Consider the following 20,748-nt stretch of genomic DNA (forward strand, 5'->3'; position numbering starts at 1 on the left):
AATGTCTATAGATTTATTGATATTGAGTGATTTTTATTAGGTTTATAATGATAAGGGAGACAATAATAATGTAAAGAACTGAGAAATCAACCATGAAATGTAGATATGGGGCAAGCCTTTTTTAAATAAATAACTATTCACTAGTAATCATCATAGAGATAAAAGTCTTAGTAGTCATTTCCTCTAAGTCTAATTTTAGAGGTGAGAAAACTCAAGCTTAGAAAGGAACTCACTTTCCTAAGGTTACTCAGGTAGTATGTAGCAGATCCAGGCTCATGTCCTCTAATCCCAAATCAGATGTTCTTCCCACTTCACCCTGTTGTAAAAGGGATTCTTGTTTAAGTGTAGGTTGTACCATATAGTCTCCAAGGTCCCTTTTGTTACTTCTAGAATTGTTATCATGCTACTTATAAATATTCTAATAACTTCATAAAACAAATTTAAGTCATATGCAATATTGGAAGATCCACAATTTCATCAATTTGGACCTTCTTCCACTATTTGACTAAACGATCTATGTCTTTTCCTTTGCATTTATTCATGCCCTTCTGCAAATTTTGTATATATATTATGTAAAATATGTAAGAAGCTCTTCATTAATTCTTTTAAAATTATATGGATGCCCCTGAAATAGTGGTTCTCTCCAATTCTTATCTGTCTCTTTGACCAAGCTATCTTCTTTTTCATTTATAAACATGAACTTATATAGTCTACCAAAGATTATTGAAATGTAGGAGCTGGTACAAAAGGCTGAATATGAAATTATGGTTTAAAAATGTCTATCAGGAAGTCTACAACTTAATACTTATTGAATTAATATAATGTCCAATGGGAGCCTGAAAGATTAGTGAGATTGGTAGTTTTCATAATTTGAAAGTATACTTTAAAATACTAGCTGAAAATGAATGATACAATGATTAAATTTTGTAGGCTAGGAAAACAGGCCAAAAGACAACCTATCCTTGGAATAAGGAAACCCAACACCTCTCAAAGCCAGTCTACCCAAGATTTATATTAGTAGAGCAGTTTTGATACATGTGCATGGAACACGAGAACCCGTGGAGATTGTGGCTGAGAATTTGGTTACTGTGAGAACAAGCTTCACATTTTGACACCTTTACATTCATCACAAAAATATATAATAAGAAAAACCTACACTATAATCCAGAGAAGATGAGAATTAGAAAATGAAATGTGAAGGCATCGAGCTCATGTCCCATGCCCCATAGATCCAGTCACATGGTACTTGTTGATATCTCAACAGCATGCCTTTCAGTAGCTGGGGAGCTTTGCACATATTGTATATTTTTCAAAAAGGAAATGGATAAAACTCCAAATACCAGAGCTTCTAAATATTGATTTTCAACACCTTCATTGCTGCCTTTGTTTCTATTCTGCTATCCACATGGTGTTGTTTTAAGAGTTTTCTATATTGCATGCTAATGTATCCTGTCGGAGATGAAACACAGATACATTAGGCCTCAAACTTTAAAAACTTCATTGCAATCCATGCTTTACTTTAAACATTCAGTAGAACCCTTAATTATTATTTTGCTACACACTTTATGCAAACAATTTGGATTTAAAACTCCAACTTTAGGCAGTCCAATGTAGGAAACAAATGACAATTTCTTCAACTTCTCCTTGTAAAATATTCTAGATCTAGTGAATTTCAGGTCCATCTTCTTTTTTTTAGACAATACCTCATTAAGGCAAGCACTTTTATCACTAAGAGACATGAAATTAAGTATGACTTTAGGGAATGTGTCCACCACTAAATCTATTTCCTGAATTTCCCTTCCTCCATCCAAACCCCCATTCTATGATGGAGGATATATGGTAAAAAAAAAAAATCATTCATGAGCAGTGGTTTTAGTTGACAATGAATTCAATGAGTCAACAGTGTATTATAGCTCCTCGAAAAATAATGTAGTCCTAAATTACATTAATAGAAGTGTAGTCACCAGAACAGATTATATCCCACTGTATTTGGTGCTAATTAGACTGTACCTGCAGAATGATGTTCAGTTCTAGGTGCCATATATTGAGAGTTATTGACAAACTGATCTGTCTCCAGAGGAGGATGACCAAGATTGGAAGAAAGAAAGGAGGAAAGAAGGAATAGAGGAAGGAAGAGGAGGAAAGAGAGGAAGGGAGGGGAAAATGTGACATATAAGAAATAAATGAGAAGGGACAATTGGAGATGATTAGTTTGAAGATGAGAAAAGGTAGACCATGGCTCCAAAGGGCAGAACTCAGACCAAGGGCTGAAAAGTTACAAAAGTAGATTTTGACTCAGTGAAAAGAATGGTTTCCCTATAATTAGAACTATACAAAATGGAATGTACCTCCTTTCTGAAGTAGTGAGCTACACTTTGCTGGTGTTCATGCAATGCCTGACTGATGACCTGCTTTGGTAAGATATAGAAGGAATTCATTCATCAAGCAAGGGCTTAGATGAACTCTGAGATATTTTCCAGATCTGGGGTTCTTCAGCCCTAATGAAACTCTATGAAGCATTTAAAATGTCTTGAGTAACCAGAGCTCCTCAGAGTTTTGTTTCTAATAATATGAAGCTGAATTTCAATTCTTAATACTTCAGGTGTCTCTGATTTCCTTGTTTGATCACTCATTCTACCAAAGTAGATCACAAAGCCCCTGTGTCTTGTAGTATGTTTTCATGAGTGACTGTAGTTAAAAAAAAATAAAACCAGCAACATCACCTGGTGACCAGTCCTTTGATGATGACCTTCTGTTATCCTCAGACAAAAGACATGCAGTTCATCACCATACCTACTGGTGACGTTATTGCAGCTTGCTGGAATGTGGTTAAGCTTGAACTCCTCCAGCACAGCCCCAGAGTCCCAGTCATCATGAGTGGATTCCCATCTAACTACTCTGAAGTGCTGAACAGGGAATCTGTTTTATAGCAATAAGAAACTTCGATGGGGTTTTTATTAGGCAAATGAAATTGCTAAATGATTCATTAAAACCTTGGTTAAGCTCATTCATTACTCAAGGAGTAAACAGAAAACCTTTTTTTGGTTTCCTTTATGTTGAAAAACTTTCCATGATACATGAATCTACTTTGCCACTTTAAGTATAAACTTCTGAATATAATTTAATCTTTGGTGATTGAAGAGTTTATTGTCCGTCAGTATAAAAATTAGAATACTGAAGGTATAGATTTAAAAAGTGTAGGAAGTAAGCTGAATGTATATAAGGTACAATATAGACCCTGAAAGTTGCATTTTGAACCCCTCTAAAATTATCCGATAGCTTGTTTTCTTGTAATCTGCTTGTTCTTCCTAAAAGCTAAGTACTTGCCCCAATACTGATAAACAAAGGGTTCTAGTTAGCTGACATCTGGATTTATAGTTTTACTTAAACTGCTCCGAGTATAGAAGAGAACACATAGTTTTCCTCTTAAGTTTAAAGACAAAATGGAAACATTGGCTGAACAATTCAAAAAATAAATTATAGGATTTATATTGGAAACAGAATTTATCCTTGTGGCCAATCATGCTTTAATGCTGTTGTATTATTATATATTTTAATTCTACCTTGAGGTGTGATAGAGCAAACATGTAAACTACAAGAACAAAACGTTAAATATGTGTCAGGGATACATCCAGGACACTTATGGTGCTACCCCACAGAAAACATCTATGGGGCATCAGTTCAGACATCTGTTGAGAGTTACATCCACATGTCTAGTGCTTGGGTTTCAAAATCACTTTTAATGAAGTAACAATTGTTTCTTGAAGGAACATTTATTTTACAAATACTAGATAACTCCAATGCCTTAAGAGATACTTGAGTTGGGGAAGTAATACTGAAAAGCTCTAGGCAAATAACTACAAATATTAAAGTATAAACAGTTTTAATGGAACAATAATTGTGTCTTGAGGTAACATTTATGTTTCAAATATTGGATAACCCCAATGCCTTAAAAGATACTTGAGTTAAAGCAATAATACTGAAAAGCTCCTTGCAAGTAACTTCAGATATTAAAATATCTTTGGTAGAGAAACAAAGTATTTTCTTAACATATAGCACTTAGAAAAATTAAATAATCTGTTGTTTGTATAGCCAGGTAGAAAGGCATCGTATCTATTAATGTTGTTGTTTAGTTGTTCAGTTGTGTCTCATTCTTTGTGACCCTGAGGACCATGGCATGCTAATACTGCAAAGATACTGTAATGGTTTGCCATTTCCTTCTCCATTGGGTTGAGGCCAATAGAGATTAAGTGACTTGTCCAGGGTCACACAACTAATAAGTGTCTGAGGCTGGATTTGAACTGGGGTTTTCCTGACTACAGGCCCAGCATTCTGTCTACTGAGGCAACTAGCTGCCTCTCTTGCTAAAATAATGCCTTTAAATTCAAGAGAATGTGATTAGGTTATTCTGTTTTCTGAAACTGATGAAATCTTACTTGGGATTTTGAAGAAAGAAATTCAGTCAATGGTAGATCAACCAATAGTTTTTCCCTAAAGATAATGCATGTCCATTCTCTAGAAACTTAAACCCTCCTGCCTCCAAACTTTCCTGTTATTATCCTCCTAGGCCATCAGACTCATAACCTAGGTTATGAGTCTCTCTTATCCCCCTTCCCCATATCCAATTTATTGCCAAGGCCTACTGATTTCATTCTTGCAACATCTCTTGAATATGCCCCCTTCTCCCTTCCGATACTGGCACCATTCTAGTGCAGGCTATCATCCTCTCACAATTGGACTGTTGAAATAGCCAGCTTTTGGGGGTGGAAGGCTTGCCTGCCTCAAGTCTCTCCTCACTCCAATCCATCCACCATGCAGATCCCAAAGTGATTTTTTCCTAAAGCACAGGTCTGACCATTTCCCCCTCTCCCCCATTCAGTAAACACCAGTGGCTCCCTATTATCTCCATGATCAAATACAAAATCCTCTATTTGGCCTAACCATTCTGACCCACCTTCCTAGTCTTCTAACCCCTTACACTTCACCACATAATCTTCAATCCAGGGATACTGGCCTCCTGGCTGTTCTAGGAACAAGACACTCTACCTCTTAGCTCTAGGTATTTTCTCTGGCTGTCCCCCATGCCCAATATGTTCTGCCTCCTCAGCTCTGCCTCCTGGCTTCTTTGGTTTCTTTTCAAATCCCATTAAAAATCCATCTTCTAAAGGAAGATTTTCTTAATGCTTCTTAATTTTAATGCCTTCCCTTTTTATTTCCTATTTATTCCTTATGTAGTGTGTTTGTAAATATTTGTTCGTTGTCTTCCCCATCAGAGTGTGAGCCCCTTAAGTTAAGGGACTGCCTTTTGCCTCTTTTTTGTATGTGTCAGGTATTTAGCATAGTGCCTAGCAAGTAGCAGGTATTTAACAAATTCTTACTGATTGATTGAATGATTTTAACCCTGAATCTCCTTCTCACCAGTCATCATGTTTCTGATAAAGACTTGTTGTCTTTTCATTTTGCACCAATGTTATTTTTCCTCTTTGAAGAGATTTCATGGAGTACCTTTATGAGAAGAAAGATGCTTCTTTTTATTTTAAGGGAGGAATGATAATTTTCATTTGACTTGATGGTGTTTAATCCTCTTTCTAGCTCTCAAAGACTCCAGTAAGAAATCCATAAATAGTGACTGGAAGATTGAGCTTCCTGGTGAATTTCAGATCGCCGGCACCACTGTCCGCTATGTCCGAAGGGGTCTGTGGGAGAAAATATCTGCCAAGGGACCAACCAAAATACCACTGTACCTGATGGTAACTTCATATTCTTTTTTTTACATTTCACAAAAGTCATGTGGCCCAAGGGGAGGGGGAGAGGGGTGGTGATGTCTTAACAGTTTATCCCATTCCTAGTAACTTGAAAGAGATTTTCCTTGATGTTTTACAAGGGTAAGGAAGTGGTATTGGACCCTCAGCCAAATTGTATAATTGCCTTTCATCTCCTCTATGCAAGACACCAAAACAGAGTTCATAGGATTCTCCTCCCTTTCTAAAACCAAGTGTGTATCTCCTCTTTAAGAGGATTCTCATCACTTTTAAAGGGAACTCCCTCTTCAGCAGTGATTATCAATGTAGCAGCTAATGAGAACGGAACTAATAAAGAAAATGTACTTTAAATTATACATTCTTATGTCATATGATCATGGGTATAGGTCCTTACTATCAATTCATCTATTCGAATAGAAAACTTTCTTTTTAAAAATGAAAAGGGTTGCATTTTCTACTCCAAATGGCATTACTTACCATTTCAAGATCTAGGTTGCATAAAGAATAACTACATATTGTTCGCTCCCTAAGTGTTCTTGAGCAACTTATGTTGTCCCTAAAGGCTAGTGTTTTTCTTATTTTTAAATGGAAATACTGTTATAGTGAAGAGTGAGATAATTTTAAAAGATTATCTGACTCTCCACAGTTAAGGCAACATAGATTATCCACAATAAATGATATTGCTTTCTTTTAAGATGCCTTTTCCTTCCTCATCCTTCCCCTCCTCCCCACCTCCCACCCCCAGGTAAAGGATCCATCTTCCTCAGTGTACTGGTATTTTATGAACCTTATGGTGGGCAAGTCCTTATGGATAATTTGCACCAGTATAATTCAGTAAATGTGTCCTCAGTAACTATGAATACTGCTTGTATTTTACTACAAAAGCCTTTCCCCTAGAATTCTAAATATCACTCTATTTTGTATTTGGGAAAGGGCAACATTTAAAGTTTATATGACTCTTTGAATGCGTTCTACCAATGTTCTTAATAGGTTTTCTCAATTAAACTATATTGTATACAAAGTGTAAACTTTATTGTATACCCAGAACTTTATTCCACCACAGCTCTTTTTTTCCTTACATTTATCATACCTAAAGTTCTGATAAAAAGACTCATTTTGTGAGGGGATTGTGTTTACACATAATTTCAAATTTTAACACCATATATAATCCAGTGGATTAATTAGACACAGTTATTCAAGTGTTCTTTTGAAAAAACCTTATTTTAGAAAAGTGTTTAACTTAACTAAAGAAAATCATGAGGGTTTTTAAAGTGCAAATTGATTTATTATCCTTTTTTTAAATTGTCTCCTTTCCCTGCTGTGTCTTTTTTAAGGTTTGGGTTTAGATATAGCTTCATTGACCATAGTCAACTGCTCAGAAATATTGCTGATACAACTTACGACCTGTCTACTCCTTCAAACCCACTTCTATGCATAAGCTGAAGCCTTATGACCTCAAATTCTTTGCCTCTGATACCTCTCAGCCACAAGGTTATTTTGCATTACAGTGTTCTAACAAGCAACTTCTTTGGGAAATTGGTTTCATTTTTCTAAATCAGTAATCAGCAAGGGCTAACAGAAGACACAAAGACAACAATGTGCATCCTATTAATAATTATCAGCTACTTGCATGTTAATTTACTTGTTGGCAAATAGTAATTGTGTAGGTGAATGTTCCCTTTTCTGCTTTATTTCATAATGTACATAGTCAAGTTTGTCAAAGAAAATATGCAACCTGAATTAACTTGAGCAGTAATAAACAAAACTTATTTAAAACATTTTACATAGTTGAAACTTTCCCCCTAAATTTAGTATTAATCTTTTTTCTAGAAATCGGAGAGTTGTTTTAAATGTTTAAATGTAAGAGTAAAGGCAATGGTAACTCCCCCAAAATAGAAAACTGTTATCCAAACAATAGGGGAGTACCCTGTACTAGGAGAGCCAGAAGCATCCGGGAAGCCATGGTGACCTGCATTTGAAACCAATTATATACACACAAAAAAATTATACGTGGCTACAGAATGGCATGAAATTGGTTTCGTATGGACTCTTGATTCACTGGTCTAATGCTCATACTGAGATAATAAAGATCTCTTTTAAGGAGCAGCCCTAAAATGCTGGAGGCATTTCTCCAACTGCATTAATATATTTCTTGAATAAATGGATGTTTATTTAGTTAGATTTGCTCTAGACCTCCCCCTGACAATCTAGAACAAGCTAAGTGCTTCCCAGGTTGGGTGATACCTTGGACCTGGTAGATTCCTTTGTCTAATACAACACGTTGCTAATACCTCGAGTGCCTTAAGTAAAATCAGGGTGGGCTTTAGCAGTCTCTGCTGTTACCTAATGCTGGGCATGTCGTCACAGACCTCCCGGGTTTACAGTGAGATTAATAACTGCCTGGTCCTAGAAAACCGAATATCCCTTCCAAACTTGGAATAAAGACATCCCCTTCCTGGCCAAGTTGTTTTACACTTTTCCCAATAGATGCTATTTCACACAAAGGTATGTCAGATGTAAACACGTCAAACACCTGTTTCCTTTCATTACTTACTGAAGAAAATGAGCAAACCCTTTCATATTGATTATTCTGGGAAACATCTGTATTGGGTTCAGCTGTACTCAAACTCCCCCTCAAAATGTCCATGTGAGCCCTTCAGGAAGAAAATGAGGATGAAGCAATCTAAATATAAGTCCATCTAACACTGATAGACATGTTCCATTAGTAAAATGACATCCCTGGATTACAGAGGACAGGTAGCACATCTTTCCCAGTCTAATAGTGAAGATCTATAACTTGTATTATCATGACTCACTCAAGCCAATTTGTACCAAGGTTCTAAAGTGATTTCTTGTATTGTACTTTGACTGTCCTCCACTAACAGTAGTGCAGTAGACATCCACAAATTCAATAAATATTTACTGAGCATCTGTTGGTACAATGCATTCATGTTAAATCATTGGAAAAAGATACAGAATTGAATTAAGACATAACCCTGCCCTCACAAAATTTATTTAGATGTATTTAGTTGTAGGAGGATATGCCACTTGAGAACACATACCAACACAAGACAGTACAAAATTTAAGCATTTCAAGAAGAATGTCCAAGCAAAGTGCTGTATGAGGTCCAAGATACTCCTCAGGACAATACAGGAGTAGGATAGTGGGTTATATGACACTAGAGAAATTATATAAAAATTCTTTACATGAAAATTATGACTTTATAGGAGATGAAAATTCCAAATGCAACAATACCTGCACAATTAAAAATCAGTTGCATTTTTTTTTTAGTCTATAAAATCAGTTTCACAGGTGAATATGGGCAATTACTTAACTCAGGTTTGGCCAACTAGCCATTAGTAGGTAATTAAGACTGAAAGAGATTCTTAGCTGAACAATCCTATTAACATATAACCACTCTCTCCAGTTGAAAGTAATGGAAATCCATGATGGTGATTAAGTACTTTAATGAGTGTGCAGATGCCAGGAAAAAAGACTGGAGTGGTTTCAGTTGAGCAGTGGAGAAGTTAAAAAGTTGTCTTGCTATCCCAGGGTGCTAGTAGATTTGCTTTTGTTCCCAAATGTAGTATTCTTGCTGAGGAATTCTGGAATTTTCCTCTTATTTAGTCCATGAAAGAATTGCTGGTTGGAGAATCAAAAATGGTGTTGCATGGTTTACACATTAAGCAATCTGTAGACTGAGTATCCATCACAATGGCCTTTTCTTTTGCTGATGATTTAGGTGTTACTATTTCATGACCAAAATTACGGGATTCATTATGAATACACCGTTCCTGTAAACTATACTGCAGAAATTCAGAGTGAACCCGAAAAGCTACAGGATTCTTTGTACATCTGGACTCACAGTGGTTGGGAAGGATGCAGTGTGCAGTGTGGCGGAGGTGAGCTGCTGGGGAATTGCTCTGATTGTTTGGCTTTAGGTTTTCCAAAGGGCAGGAGGGGAAAGACAGTGAGTGCAACGAACAAAGCTGCCAGAGTACAAATGCATGGGGAGGGCTATGCTATGGAAACCTACATTACCATGGAAATTGAATTATTTTTCACGGACTCTAAAAATGATCAGAAGCAAGTCTGAAAATCACTACTTAAAGATCCTTTGGCAGCTATTCCAACAGCAATACCTCATCAGGTCATCATCACCCAATTTTAGTTTGTTTCCAGTGGCTGTAGACCTCTTTCTTTACATGGTTCTTGAAACGTAATTGGCTTCTGAATCACTCTGTCATGATTGTTCATAGGGTTAGTCTTGATGACAGTGTTCAAGCCGCCTATATGATGTTATTTAACAGGTGCCAGAAAGCTTTCCTCCCCTCAAATACCTCTACAATTTGCACTTCGTCATTCATTCTTAGGGGAAAGAATGTCCTTCAGCTTAGGACATGAAAGAAGCTGTTGAAGTGCCATTATTATCTGAGAGAAATCATAAAATTATACATTATAGAGCTTGAACAGACCTTAGAGATTATCTGATGGAACCTTCAAGTTTTACAGGAGTAAATTGAGATCCAGATAAGTTGAGTGAATCACTCAGGATCCTTTGCCTCTAATACATGGCTTTTTCACCCATTAATGACTCAGTTCATCAGACTGAGACTCATCAAGGATCTGTTAGAATAGGGTATAAGATATGATTTTTTTCAAGGATGCATAGGGTATTCCCTCAGAAGGTAAGGTAACATAGCACAGCAAGGTGCCCTAGGCATTGAGAGACTAGTTTGAGGGTAGGCATTTTGGGCACTAAAAGGAAGAAGGTATCAAAAGGGCATTTGGGAAGACAGAGAAGAAATGTGTTCTTCAATTTTGCCAGTGGTCATCCTGAGAGTGCTGCTATATTTAAAACAACTGCCTCTGGCCCTGTACATGAAGGCTTTCATTTGAAACTGATGGCCCAGATTTCACTGTACCCTTTCAGTCAGAAGATACAAGAACTCATCTGCTCTTGGTCTCCCATTTATGGCCTTTTCCTCTAATATGAGAAAATCTGTTCATTATCAAGTATTTTTTATTGTATAACACATTTCTCAGAAAAAGCTTTCCCTTACGTAGACAAAACTGAATTCTTTTTTTCCCAACAAAAGGATACTTTCCCCAGCCTTTCTATTATAATTCTGATCATCTTTCAATCTCCTCCTAAAGGACCCTTCCTTAATTTTTCAATTCTTTTAGTTCTGGAAAGGCATATTCAAGTTCCCATTCTGTATATGGTCCTGATGTATAATGTGTTAAAGCTCAAAACTATACTGAGACTTTGGGGACACCCTATATTTTCAGCTACTTCTCCTGCCTTGCCAATGCTATCTATAACTCAGAAACCTTTTATCTACAGTAGTTTTCATGAGAGGGTGGAAACGACTTGAATGTTCAAGAGGAATGGATTGAGCTTTACAGACACCCCGTATATGCAGGATTGGTTTATTTTGGTGTCATGTTCCATTGTTTTTTATTGTTAGGACTCAAAACTTTCTCACACTAGAGATGGTCCAAATCGATCAAATACAGCTGCAGGGACCTAAGTGGAAGAATCTCTTCCACTGAGGCAGCTAACAAGGTCCGTAACAAAAGGTTATCAAGTGGGGCTTACCCATCCATAGTCACCCAGATAGTAAATGTCATTGGCATTTGGCAAAGAGTCTCTAATGCTGAACTTGGTAGTCCTTTGTAAGCTGCAGTTTCCTCGAGTGTATCTATATTTCCTACCTCACAGGGTTGTTCTGAGGTTCAGATGAACTAAAAAATATAAAACACTTGGATAACTTTAAGGTGCCATGTAAATAGCTGTTATCATTAGTTATTATTCCAGATTCTAAGGGTCTTGCTAAGGTTAAATATTTGAGCCTGGCTAGAATACATTGTTCTCTCTAATGTGTACATGGCATAAAAATCCTTTAAGAATACCTGCTTTCTGTGCTATCCTTAGAAAAGCCAATGAATATGGGGGAGATGTTCTTGTCTCAGTGCTGGAGAAGTTGGCTCTCTTCTCCCTTGCCCTCTACATTCCAGTCAGGGTAGAACAACGAAAGGGTAGGGGGGAAGTCCAGTAGAATAGGCCATGGGAAAGATTAAGAGGAAAGGGGCCTTTTCCCATCTGAAAAGATGGGCAGAAAAGACTAAGCAGGACTAACCAGCAACAAAAGGACAAAACAGAAAAAATTCGTCTTTGGTTCTCCCCCAACTCCTCTTCTTGTTTCTTGCTTCCTAGAACCCTTTCTCTCCTCCCCTTCAGGTGCCCAATGCCTTTCATTCTCCTCTGAGTTGCCAAAGTTTCTCACCACAACATCACAAATCTCCTCAATGCTCTGTACACTAAAATAATCTCTCAATACTTTTCCTTCCTCCTATGTAAAGTCCTATTTTTCCTCACTAAATTTTATATCTGTGAAAGAATAGCTTAGCAGTATAATTGAACTAATTCACATGTAGATCATCAAATTTAGAATTGAAAAGATCTTATAAATCATTGAAGCACTTAAATCTCTCTTTGCTTCAGTTTTTCCACCTTTACAATGGGAATAAGACTATTTTGCTTTGGTTTTGAAGAAAACATTTTATAAGTCTTCAGTCATTATGTAAATCTGAACTATTTTAATTTTTTTATTCCAATCCATTTTACATCAGGAACCAAGAGGGTAAATGATTTGCCTGAGGTCACAGTAAGAGCTGGAATTTGTGATGCCAGAATTTTTCCTTTTTTAACCAGCAAAAATCTCTAATTGGTGGTATTTCTGGCAGGTGCACTGGGGGAATGGCAAAGAATAAGTTGAGAGACTCATGTCTTGATGTTATAGAAATTAGCTCACCTCTTCCCTACCCCAGCAACTTACTACTCCAAACAGAGTGGGACAACAGTATTAGAACTCTAAGCTGATTCCTAGTACTACATCCCTAACTCTGTAACTCTATTACAGCTCTTGATGTGTGGTTTTCCTGGGAGATGGACAGCACCCAACTAGTTGACCCTGTTTTCCAGTCCTTACTTCCTCAGGTTATTGCCCAGAATAGCTACATTTGGACTTGGCCTTGTATGACCAGTAAGCTTGCCTTTTTGGAGCTGATATAGAATGGAAAAAAGTTGAACCATTAATATAAGTGATCTTCCCCATAGGTAATAATGTGTGTGTATGTGTGCACATGCAGTCTTCATAGTTTATTCCTCATAAAGTATGGTACAAAGGGCCAAGTCAGGAAATCAGGATTTCCATTTCATCTCTATTACTGACATGTTTTGTGATTTGGAGCAAGTTATTACCCTGACTTTTCATATCTGTAGAATGAGAGCTTTTTAGATGATCTATAATTCCATGACCATCATCTAAAACATTTAAAATGCATCTTTGGGGCTTTCATCATCAGCTTTTCTATATGTGGTGGTATTGTTAAATAAGGAGGTATCTATGCTATTGCCCTTTTGACCATTTTTATGGTTCAGTTATGACTGGCTAAGTAGTTCTCTAGTTGGTCTGGGCATGATACAAAAGATAACTGGGAAACTTGCAGTACATTGTTATATAAGGAAGTGCCATACTCTTTACTTCACAGAAAATATATAACAGTAAGGAGAGCAAATGTCAAGTTAATGAAACAACCAAGAAAGGAACACAGTATTCTGATTGCCAGTAGCAATTATTCAAGGCATTTTTACACATTAACGTGCCACATAAATTTTGGCTTCATTACTTTATATCTTATATATCTTATGTACCCTAGGATAGGACATTAAAAAATTAAATAATTTATTTCAGTTTAATTAAAAACTAAAAATGAAATTTTGAAAATTCTTAAATGGAAAAAATAAAAATTAAATTTGAACATCTTTCTCTAAATATTAATGGATTTCACACATTGTCCTGACCTAATCAATTCATTTAACTTTATAATTTCTATTGGCATTTTTAGGGGAACGCAAAACCATCGTGTCTTGCACTAAAATTATTAATAAGACTCTGACTCTGGCAAATGACAGTGACTGTCAGCATGTGAGTCGCCCAGAACCCCAAGTCCGGAGGTGCAATTTACATCCATGCCAGTCAAGGTAAGCAGAATGTTTTTAAAAAACTTTCTTCCCAACCTCTAAAATCTCTCCCCTGTTTTCCCTCGCCTTCTTAATGGTTCTACTTGTAATTTGAAGGAATAATAAGCATAACCTTATAGGTTTGGTTGAAAGAAAATGCAGTAAGAGTGGAACAGTTCCTTGCTTGTTTTATTTCTTTTGTTGCCTAGAACAATTTCCTTATTAGCATTGGGCTAAATTGAATTTGTGGTTGTCAAGTCAGAATTTCATGTAAAGTGTGTATTATCTGTTAATCTGATTTCACTTGCATGCATGGCAGGAGTCACCAGGTTAAGTCATATTAAGGAGAGTTATCTACATCCTTGCTAGTGATCTCAATACAAATTGTGCTACTTTAGTGCAAAGAGAAGTGCCCTAGGACATAGATGTTTTTCTCTCCTTCCCCCACAGAGGCTCAAACAAACACAGTGTATGGATGGATACTTGGGCCTCTGTGGTTGACATTTGTAATGACTGAAATGAAATCTTAATGTGAATTAAATTTTAAATGTATAATACAGTATATGGATTTCATCTTTGGGGCAGAAAGCTTGAGACTTCTATTCTAAATCCCCAGTCATTGCCCACTTGTTCTAAATTGAATTGGATTGAAATGGAGTACTCAGGGCCAAGTTTCACTGTTTAACATCTGTGAATCAATTAGGCCCTTTTCCGTCCTGTTATTTCGACAGACTTTCATTAATAGTCTGACTCTGATGCTTTGTGTAATGTTATTATGACTTTGTATCATATTCTACTCTTCGATTAAATGAATACTTTTTAATTTCACTCTTTAGTGTATCATGTTAAAGTGTCTATTGTCTTCAATGTGTTGAACTTAGAATGTAGCAGCTGTGGAGCCCTCTAAGACACCTCATGCATGCATATCAAGAGTTGAGGTTTCACAAAATGATAATTGTCTTACTCTACTATATCAGTTACTCTCTCAAAAACCATTTAGAAACCTATGGCATTGATTCAAGTGGTTCGTTGCAAATTCATGCTGAAATTCCATTGAAATGTTCAGTGCTATGAAAAAAATGGTTTATAGGTATGATATATGAGCCCTGTTGTGCTTCATTCAATCACAGCAGCCACCCACTAAAAACTAAAAGCAAAACCATAATTATTGAGTGTCTATTGTATGTCTAGAATTATACTAGGTACTGTGAGGAATCAAGAAGTATAAAATTTGCTCTCTATATAAAATTGTATGTAATGTAAAATAAAACAACCAGAGAACAACTGAGTGCCGAATGGGTAGTTTTAACTATAAGTGTATTGAGAATTCAGTGAGGTAAGAGATCTCTGTAAACTAGAATAAATTGTAGATCATAGGAAATCCTGGAATATTAGAGCTAGGCAGGAGTTTAGATATCACCTAGGCCAGGCTAGGATTCTTAAGCTTTTTTGTGTCCTGGATCCCTCCTCAGAATAATACTTTTAAATGCATAAAATAAAATACATACTATTAAAAGGGAAGCACTTATAGTAAAATACAGATATTAAAATATTTTCTTTTTTTAATTTATTTATTTTTGGTTTTCAACATTCACTTCCACAAGATTTTGAGTTCTAAATTTTCTCCCCATTAAATCCTTTGCCCAGCCCAAGACAGTGTGCATTCTGATTACCCCTTCCCTCAATGTGTCCTCCCTTCTACCATACCTCTCCCTCCCCTTATCCCCATCTTCTCTTTTCTTGGAGGGTAAGATAGATTTCTATACCCCATTACCTGTACTTCTTATTTCCCATTTGCATACAAAAACAATTCCCAACATTCGTTCCTAAAACTTTGAGTTGCAACTTCTCTCTCTTCCTCCCTCCCCACCTATCCCCACTGAGAAGGCAAGCAATTCAATATAGGCTATACGTGTGTAGTTATGCAAAAGACTTCCATAATAGTCATGTTGTGTAAGACTAACTATATTTCCCTCTATCCTATCCTGCCCCCCATTTATTCTATTCTCTTTTTTGACCTTGTCCCTCCCCCAAAGTGTTTGCTTCTAATGACTCTCTCTTTCCATTTGCCCTCCCTTCTGTCATCCCCCCACACCACACATCCCCTTCTCTCCCACTTTCCTGTAGTGTAAGATAGATTTTCATACCAAATTGAGTGTTCATGTTATTCCCTCCTTAAGCCAAACGTGATGAGAGTAAGCTTCACTTTTTCCTTCTCACCTCCCTGCTTTTGTCCTCCATTGAAAAAGTTTTTTGTCTTGCCTCTTTTATGAGATAATTTGCCCCATTCCATTTCTCCCTTTTTCCTCCCAATATATTCCTCTCTCACCCCTTAATTTTATTTTTTTTAGATATCCTCCCTTCCTAATGAACTCACCCTGTATCCTCTGTCTACATGTATATAATCCCTCCAACTACCCAAATACTGAGAAAAGTCTCAAGAGTTATAAATATTATCTTTCTGTTCAGCTCTGGTCTTTTCATTGAGAATGCTTGAAAGTCCTTTATTTCATTGAATGACTATTTTTTCCCCTGAAGTATTATAGTCAGATTCACTGGGTAGGTGATTCTTGGTTTTAATTCTAGTTTCTTTGATTTCTGGAATATCATATTCCAAGCCCTTCAATCTCTTAATGCAGAAGCTGCTAGATCTTCTGTTATCCTGATTGTATTTCCATAATACACAAATGGTTTCTTTCTGGCTGTTTGCAATGTTTTCTCCTTGACATGGGAACTCTGGAATTTGGCCACAATATTTCTAGGAGTTTTCCTTTTTGGATCTTTTTTGGGAGATGATCAGTTGATTCCTTCAATATTTATTTTACCCTCTGGTTCTAGAATATCAGGGCACTTTTCTTTGATAATTTCATGAAAGATGATGTTTAAGCTCTTTTTTTTTTATCATGACTTTCAGGTAGTTCCATAATTTTTAAATTGTCTCTCCTGGATTTATTTTCTAGAACAGTTGTTTTTCCAATGAGATATTTCACAGTCTTCAATTTTTTCATTCTTTTGGTTTTGTTTTGTAATTTCTTGGTTTCTCATAAAGTCATTAGCTTTCATCTGCTACATTCTAATTTTAAAGAACTATTTTCTTCAGTGAGCTTTTGAACCTCCTTTTCCATTTGGCTAATTCTGCTTTTAAAACTATTCTCCTCATTGGCTTTTTGGACCTCTTTTGCCATTTGGGTTAGTCTTTTTTAAAGGTGTTATTTTCTTCAGCATTGTTTTTGGATCTCCTTCAGCAAGCTTTTCATGATTTTCTTGCATTGCTCTAATTTCTCTTCCCAATTTTTTCTCCACCTCTCTCACTTGATTTTCAAAATTGAGCTTTTCCATAGTCTGAAACCACTGCATTTTTTGGATGTTTTGGATGAAGAATCCTTGACTTTGATGTCTTCCTCTAATGGTATGCTTTTTTCTTCCTCATCTGAAGGGATAGAAAAAAATACCTTTTCGCCAAGAAAGTAACCTTCTATAGTCTTATTTTTTCCCCTTTTTTGGGCATTTTCCCAGTTAGTACTTGACTTTTGAGTCCTTTGTCAAGTGGAGGGTATACTTTGGGGACCTGTAAGTTCTCAGTTCCTCCAAGGTGACACAATCAAAGGAGAGGAATTTACTCTTCTCCTGGTCTGTGCCCTGGTCTGGGAGCAACCACAAGCTTTTCTGCCTAGGATCTGCAAGTAGAGTTCCACCAAGCCAGCACTCCTCCTCACCCCAGGACTGCCATTAAGAACTGAGAAGCAGATCAGCTGCTCAATTCTCCCCGGGTCTTTAGTCAGAGGGCTCCTAAAATGGATGCTGCTGCTGCTTTGAGGCCGGGGCCTTGCTGGAGCTGGATTCTCCTCCCTTTTCATCCAGGTGAAAAAGCTTTCTCACTGACCTTTGAAGCTGTCTTTGGCATTTGTGGGTTGATAAATCTGGGAACTGCAGCTGTTACCCATGATTCCATGCCCTGAAGCCTGCTCCACACCCGTCTGTGCGCTCTGCTCCAAGCACGGTATGATAGACCTTTTCTGTTGGCCTTCCAGGCTGTCTTGGGCTGGAAATCTCTCACTCTGTCATTTTGTGACTTGTGTTGCTCTACAATCTGTTTAAAGTCATTTTTTACAGGTATGTTATGGGCTATGGGGGTAGAGCTAGAGCAGGTCCATCCTTCTACTCCACCATCTTGGCTCCATCCCCCCTCAAATACTTTTCAAAACATACTGCAGATTAAGAATTTCTGGCATAGGACAAGACCCACATTTTTACAAATGAGGAAGCCCATCAAAGTGAAGTGAGGGCAAAGTTTTTGGAGAAGGCTTCATGGGGATGAGGCTAGAGCTGAACCTTGGAGGTTATATAGGATTTGGGTGAGATAAAAAGAAGGGAGGGGAGGGAACAAGAACAGAGAATAAGTACAATGGCAATAAAAACATGGTATGTGTAGGGGTCTGTGGAGATAAAGAGGCATTTTTCACCTGGTAATAAGGAGTGCTGCTGTGTGTTCCTTTAGTGAGACATCATGGTACCCTAGTAAGAGTGCTGGATGCAGTTAAAGGACCCAGGATCAAATTCCACTTTGTTACTTGCTTTCTAATCTTGGACAGTTCATGTGTCTTGGGCCTCAGATTCTTCATCTGTAAAATGAGGGAGTTGGACTAGAAAAAAAATCTGATTCTCTACAAATCCACCTCCCCTTTCTTACCACAGAATCCTTAAAAAGAAACTATAAAGGATCTCTTGAAAATGGAGGGCATAAGGGACAGTCACACTCCCTCACCTTGGTTCTAGTGAAAATTTTCATAAGTTCACTGTATGCCTGTGAACCTTGGGACTTTGTATAAGCTCTCTCTGGAAAAGCTATCTCTTAATCCTTCCTCTAGTTACATGAAGCCCTGTTATGGAAATATGTATACATGAGGATAAAGATAGTAAAAATTGAACTCTAAGTATTAATTGGGCAATGTTGAATGAAGAGAGCAGTAATACTGAAAGTGCAAAGAGGCATGGATTGCCTGTAAGTATTTCCCTTAAATGTCACAAATAACTCACTTAGAGACAAGGGGCCAATATAATCTTGTTTGAGAAATAGTGTAGCACATAGTAGAGAGTAGGTTGGACTTGGAATCAGAAATACATGAGCATTTAATCACCTCTGACAAATACTGCATGTGTGATCCTGGACAAGTCACTTAAATACTTACTGATATAGTCAGCTCTCTAACACTATATGTTACAGACAAGTTTCCAAGCTGCACTGATGGTGTTTCCTCAACTGATGAAGTCTCATGTCTGGATGAGATCCTACATTCAACTGTACTAGCGAATACACTATGTCAATGAACCTTATTTGCAAAGTGAAGAAGGATCATTAGGTAATATGAATTACCACCCAATAACTTTCCTGTCTTATCAGAAAATGAATTACATGGATTTTTATTTTACTAGCACAAAGCAGATGATGAAGCAGATGGTCCCTACCCTTAAGAAACTTACAGTCTAGACTGAAAGCAAATAAGGCAAACACCTGAGAACAATATAATGAAGTTGTTTAGACAAGGTGATTGGAGCCCATGTAGGAAAGACATCTGGCAATCAGACCAAGTTCAAAAATTTATCACCTTCTCCCTCTCAGCCATAATGGCATTCTGAGGGAATGTTTTTAAACCCTATAGGACTGAAATTGGAGAATCAGACTGAAAAATGCTTATAAAAAATACAAACAAGTATAAGTTAATGTAGTATGAACTATGTAAATAAATGCTGCTGGAGCACAGAGTTGCAGTGAACTTAGGGCATAGAATTTCAAATATACTTACTGCCCAAGAAAACCCACAAATTCATTACAATCCAACAGACCACATTCCCGCACTCTGTCCATGTTAGACCACAAGTTCACACTGAACACACTTTGGACTGAAAATATTTTCAGAAGCACATTTCTTAGTGTCTCCTTAGAACTTATATTTCCACTTGCTTTGCCCACCCAGATATTTGAACCACATACTTAACATATTCTCTGACCATGAACATCTTAAAGAAACCATTCTTTATCACCATATAAAGATGCTTTTTGTTAGGCCTGAATTTCTTTAGATTTTCAGAAATAAGTACTACATTATAGCATCTGGATACAATAACCTCAAGTCCTGTCATGTTTCCATTAAGATTGTATGTATATAACCACCTAAACAGGAATGGAAAGACCAGATAATCCTGAAAAAGATAAAAGGAACTTTATTATTCCCCTTTATTTTTAATGGAATCCCACAACATTTTCTGGTTTTGCATGTTAAAAATTATAGAAATACAAGCAAAAATTATGTTTCCACTATCATTGATATCACCACCACAATTACCTCTCTGCCCATGGTATAGTATTGATAGAATTGTTAAAGAAGTTAAAAACCCTCTAGAAGTCAGTAATCTACAATGATATTGAGACAAACAGGCAAAAAAGCGGGGGGAATAATAGCACATTTTATGAGTACATAAATATTCACTATACAGATAAAAGTCCATATACTTCCAATATTACATCTTTTATCCCATAGTCATTCAGTGCAATAAAATACCTACTCTGTGTAATACGTTCTTTCAACTATCCCATCCACGTGATTCACACATCCTCCAGATCCAAAGATTTCCTTCTCTACTTATAGGTATTCAACTTCTAACTGGAAAAAAATATATAATAATTATTTGTCAGTCCATGGCAGAGAAAAAAGTCATACAATGAAAAAATCTAAAAGAAAACATTTCTATTTCCATTGCCATTTATTTAATTGTATTTTATAGTATATTTCAATTCTTTTGAAAGTAGTTTGCATTTAATGAGCAAACATTGATTAAAAGAGTAGAAAAAAATGGTTCAGGAATATCTTGGATCCTAGAGCATCCTAGAATTAATGGAAAATATATGACATAGGTAGCTGTAGCATAGGTCATCAGAGGCTGACTTCATTAAAGCA

General features: G+C 36.7%; 1 protein-coding gene and 1 long non-coding RNA gene across 4 annotated transcripts in view; one reads left to right on the forward strand and one right to left on the reverse strand.

Moving 5' to 3' along the window:
* The window catches only part of ADAMTS17 (ADAM metallopeptidase with thrombospondin type 1 motif 17), a 489,795-nt gene that overhangs the window by 360,074 nt on the left and 108,973 nt on the right, over positions 1-20,748 (forward strand). For both annotated transcript variants that reach the window (XM_072616993.1, XM_072616988.1), the window contains 3 exons: positions 5,593-5,750; positions 9,506-9,665; positions 13,678-13,813. In XM_072616993.1, the coding sequence (XP_072473094.1) occupies positions 5,593-5,750; positions 9,506-9,665; positions 13,678-13,813 (454 nt within the window). The remainder of the gene's footprint in view (positions 1-5,592; positions 5,751-9,505; positions 9,666-13,677; positions 13,814-20,748) is intronic.
* The window catches only part of LOC140509260 (uncharacterized), a 263,848-nt gene that overhangs the window by 6,327 nt on the left and 236,773 nt on the right, over positions 1-20,748 (reverse strand). Inside the window, exons 5-7 of one of the 2 annotated variants that reach the window (XR_011968624.1) lie at positions 20,357-20,454; positions 18,256-18,414; positions 15,356-18,124 (exon numbers count right to left, since the gene is read on the reverse strand). This is a non-coding gene — a long non-coding RNA (uncharacterized lncRNA). Of the gene's footprint in view, positions 1-15,355; positions 18,125-18,255; positions 18,415-20,356; positions 20,455-20,748 lie in introns of those variants that run through there. The other variant, XR_011968629.1, reaches the window with a different exon arrangement.

This window comes from Notamacropus eugenii, chromosome 1 (genome assembly GCF_028372415.1).
Source record: "Notamacropus eugenii isolate mMacEug1 chromosome 1, mMacEug1.pri_v2, whole genome shotgun sequence".
Lineage (NCBI taxonomy): Eukaryota > Metazoa > Chordata > Mammalia > Diprotodontia > Macropodidae > Notamacropus > Notamacropus eugenii.